The 4,157-nt window shown below is 30.7% G+C and overlaps 1 protein-coding gene across 1 annotated transcript; it reads right to left on the bottom strand.

Moving 5' to 3' along the window:
• Positions 1-322: 322 nt before the first annotated feature.
• LOC109585485 (uncharacterized) lies at positions 323-3,840 on the bottom strand. The gene is made up of 14 exons (XM_020001583.1): positions 3,755-3,840; positions 3,640-3,670; positions 3,529-3,585; positions 3,208-3,477; positions 2,812-2,859; positions 2,352-2,387; positions 2,207-2,287; positions 1,361-1,387; positions 1,222-1,314; positions 995-1,090; positions 854-940; positions 714-800; positions 585-665; positions 323-537 (listed from the first exon to the last, which is right to left on the bottom strand). The coding sequence occupies exons 2-14, from the start codon at positions 3,650-3,652 to the stop codon at positions 323-325; spliced, it is 1,191 nt and encodes a 396-aa protein (XP_019857142.1). The 5' UTR covers positions 3,653-3,670; positions 3,755-3,840.
• Positions 3,841-4,157: the final 317 nt, after the last annotated feature.

The following is a 4,157-nucleotide window of genomic DNA, read 5'->3' as shown; positions in this document are numbered from 1 at the left end:
AGATGCATGTAATTATAAAAACTATACGTATTCACTCCTTTTTCTTATAAAGTAAACATTACTGCTTAATGTACATATACTATATGCATGTCATACTCTCATTGGTCTTGAAGCATTACATACAATGCTCAATAATACATTTATTGTCCAAAACTATAGAAGTGGAAAATGGAATGAATAAGAAAGAGAGAAGTATGACTAGGTATTTTCAGTAGGTATTTATTTATAGCTGTACACATGAGTAACTACAAAATGCAATCATCTTTTCTCAAACTCTACACAAATTTTAAGAATAAAACTTATTTGTCAGAGTCAGATTGATCTAGCTAGTTTTAGTTTTGTGACCTTTCCCTTCTAGATTCTTATAAACTAGTGATACAATTGGTGTGAGAAAAGCACTCGAGATAACACTATCCACTAGAGTAATAAGAGGCTTTAGTTTTGTAATGTCACCTCCATCAGTCCAGGTCACAAGTGATGTAATAAGAATCCAAATGAAAACCATAATAAGTGGTCCCAAAATCACTATTGTTAGAACTGTATAAAATAGCAATAATATTTGCTTTATTTTATTAGTTACTTACTAAATTCCCAAATGGAAAAATATTTTGCTACAACAAAGAGTATTGCTAAAGGCACTGCTGCATAAATTACTAGTCCTTGAGCTGTGTAAATTAGTACCAGTAAATGCTAATAAAAGTGATTATACTTACTAGAATACGAGTCAAAAACTAAATATCCAACAGAAATAAGGACATATATTACTGCAACTAATACTGCATACATTACTAGCCCTTGAGCTGTGTAAATTAGTAACAGTAAATGCTGTAGCTATAAAAGTGATTATACTTACTAGAATACCACTTGAAAACTAAATATCCAACAGAAATAAGGATGAACATTACTACAAGCAGTACTGTATAAATTACTAGTCCTTGAGCTGCATGTGTAAATTCATAACATTAATGCTATAGCTGCCATTACTTATCCTTACTAGAATACCATTTGAAAACTAAATATCCAACAAGAAGGCTTATTACTCCAAGTAGTACCAGTCCAACAGCACACATTTTAAGTTTAGACCAGTTTTCTAATAAAACAATGTTTATAATATAATTAATTTATCACTTTCTTCTGTAGTAGGAGGAAGATGTGTATTGTTATAAGATGCATGCATTGCATGTTAATTATTACTGCTAGGAATATCATTCATATATTTACCGTAAGTTAGATGATTAGGTCTCTTTGCTGAAGGTTTAAGAGGCACGGATTTATCACTATCTTTTGTTCCTATATCATGAGCAGCAGTATGAGCTACAAATTTAGTTCATTTATCTATTTCTAACATTATAAGACTTACAAGTTCTATGCTTTAATTCATCAAAACCTAACACAAGACATTTAGGAGAGATTAAATATATAGTTATTGTAATATCTTAACCAAAAATTAGTATTGGTGAAATGACAGAAAATTTAAAAGATGATACCAAAAGCTAATGGACTGCAATTTTGTACTAACAGAGCAAAATTTAATGTATGTGGAATTTAATTTTGCTGGCAAATATTTTCACTACACAGCCAAGAATTATCATCTCTCATACAGGCCACTATACCCAAAATCAATGATTCAAGTCTGATGTCTATTTTGATACAGCCCTGACTGGCATCAATGTTGAATCATGTCTGTTGCTCTGGCTGAACCATGGCCGTACTCCAGCATGGTTGTATCATGGATGGTTATTATGATTGTATCATACTAGACTTATTGCTTTGCAGGCTGCCCAATATCCATGATGGAGGGATGTATCAAGGCTGATCCTGATTGATATCAGTCATGATTCAAAGTAAAATTCTTGTGTATATGGTACAGCCATATGATGGCTTCAATGGCTGAAGGTAGACTATAATGAAAGGAAAATGTCAGACAACAAAAGTACCTAATAAATTCTTGGCCAACATAGAGTATGATGAGATTAATTAATACATGATAAAACATAGTAGTTCTGAGCACTCATAAATTTTCCCAAGTATTTTACAATTAATATATAAAATTCACTCTAACATATCAACCTAATTACTCCAAAAATTAAAAATTTACATAAGGTCCAATTATATATGTATATGTATTGTCTATAATTAGTCCAATTAATACTACTATATCAATAGCACACAATAATTTTCCTTTACAATGTAGGCATAATTTTACCAGCATTGGAAGCTGAAGGATAGTCAGTTGCTTCTGTTTCACTTGATCCATTATTACTAGGACCAGTAGTAGTAGTATCAACTATAAAATATATTATACTATAAAATATATATTATTTGTTATTTTCTATTATTACAGAACTTACATGTTTCTTGTTTTAATTGTGCCCTTTCCTTGGAACCTATTATAATATATTTTTAACAACAAAACATACATAATAATAAAATATGCTGCTCATTTATGAACATGTGTATGGACTTGCATTACCTAAGTATAAAATGCTGTAAAAACAACACTTGCTGTTCAAAATGAAGTATAATTATTATGCACTGAGTTCTTTGCTCTATACATGTTGTAATTGCAAATCACTTTTAGCTTTACCTAATCTATAGACTAGGCCGGTCACAAAAATATTAAAGTTTAAGATTTTAGACAGCCTGTGTAAACAAAGCTTGTAGCAGGACTTGTAAGAGTTGAAAATACAATTCAAGCTAAGTAACTGGTAGTGTTAGCAATAAATTAAGCTTTTATCTCATTGGTCAAGTACAAATAAGCAGCCCTCTTTATGCCTACCCAAATACATAATATTCCCTTTAAAATCTAACCTGTGTGAGTGATGTCATTAGTCCCGTCACTTGTTTCAACCCAAAACTCTATAAAAAGTTAAAATAGTAAGTAGATGAATTTGAAATCAGGTTATCCAATCTTATTTAATTTATGCTTGTCTTAAATGCATGATAATTGATTTTTAAAGATATCTTTGGCATTATTTTTACAGGCATTTGTTATGTACATTAATTAGGTGGAGTCACAAGGTCATGAATTGAATTGGAGTATTATAAGCCTGTGGTCAGGAGGGCATATTGTTAGTATTTCCTTTGTATTGGGACAATTGAATTTTGACAGCATTATTTTTTACAACTCAATTTTTCTTTATATATAGTATTATTTTATGTTTTATTATTTTGTGATTATCGTTAATGTTATATCCAATTTATTACCTGCTTCAAGTTTTTTTGCAAGTTCATCATCTATTGCTCTCACAGCCCGGATTAGCCAGTCTACATTTGGTTTAACTTTTCCCTTTACATCATCCTTAAAGTTCCATTTTAGCCATTCACTAACAATACCATCAAGACAATCCCATCGTTTCCCTCTATTATCATCATCAATTTCCTCAATTTTATATTTAGGAATGCAAAACTCATTTCCAAGTAGTTTATATTTTGTGGCTATTGATTTCAATGAAGACATGATCCTCCCATGATCATCTATAACACACACAGTAGAAATTATGTATAATTGTTTTAGATACTTTATACTTTTTGTAAAAGTTGTCTTAACATTTGGATCTTGAGGGTTATCAATACTGTATTGGACTATAAGAAATGAATAGACTAGCTACAGAGACAGTCAGTTGTACTGTAACATACCTGAGGTAGACATTTTGGTTTAATGGAAACTCTATATTATGATCATCATAGTTGTGTTAGCAAGATTCAATGAAAGAGGAGACAGAAAATTAGAAGCAAAGTAAATTTTATTTACCTTTTTACTCTAACTTTTAAGAATGACCTTTTTTACCACACAGCTGAATGAACTAAAGCACAGTGAGCAGTCAAATTAGATTTATTAGATGCAAAAGTGTGTGCCTGGAGGGATGGGTTTGTGGTTTTACAAGTAATTTCCTAGCTGGTATAGATCTAGAGTGCATGTAAACAATTTTTTAGCACTGACTTAACGTAACCCATCATATATTACTCTGGTTGCACATTAACCCACAAAAATAGGTTAGACCAAATCATAGGTTAATTTAATCTTCATTTTTACAGTAATATATGTTGTTATGTTTTAGTATTTTCTGCAATGTATCATATATTCAGTGTTTGCAGAGGTACATACATACTGTTCTATGAATATGACACTATAAGTACTGCTCTATATGATATTA

The sequence above is a fragment of the Amphimedon queenslandica genome, unplaced genomic scaffold, assembly GCF_000090795.2.
Source record: "Amphimedon queenslandica unplaced genomic scaffold, v1.1 AMPQUscaffold_13055, whole genome shotgun sequence".
NCBI classification, from domain to species: Eukaryota; Metazoa; Porifera; class Demospongiae; order Haplosclerida; family Niphatidae; genus Amphimedon; species Amphimedon queenslandica.
This window is presented reverse-complemented; position numbering and strand designations above follow the sequence as displayed.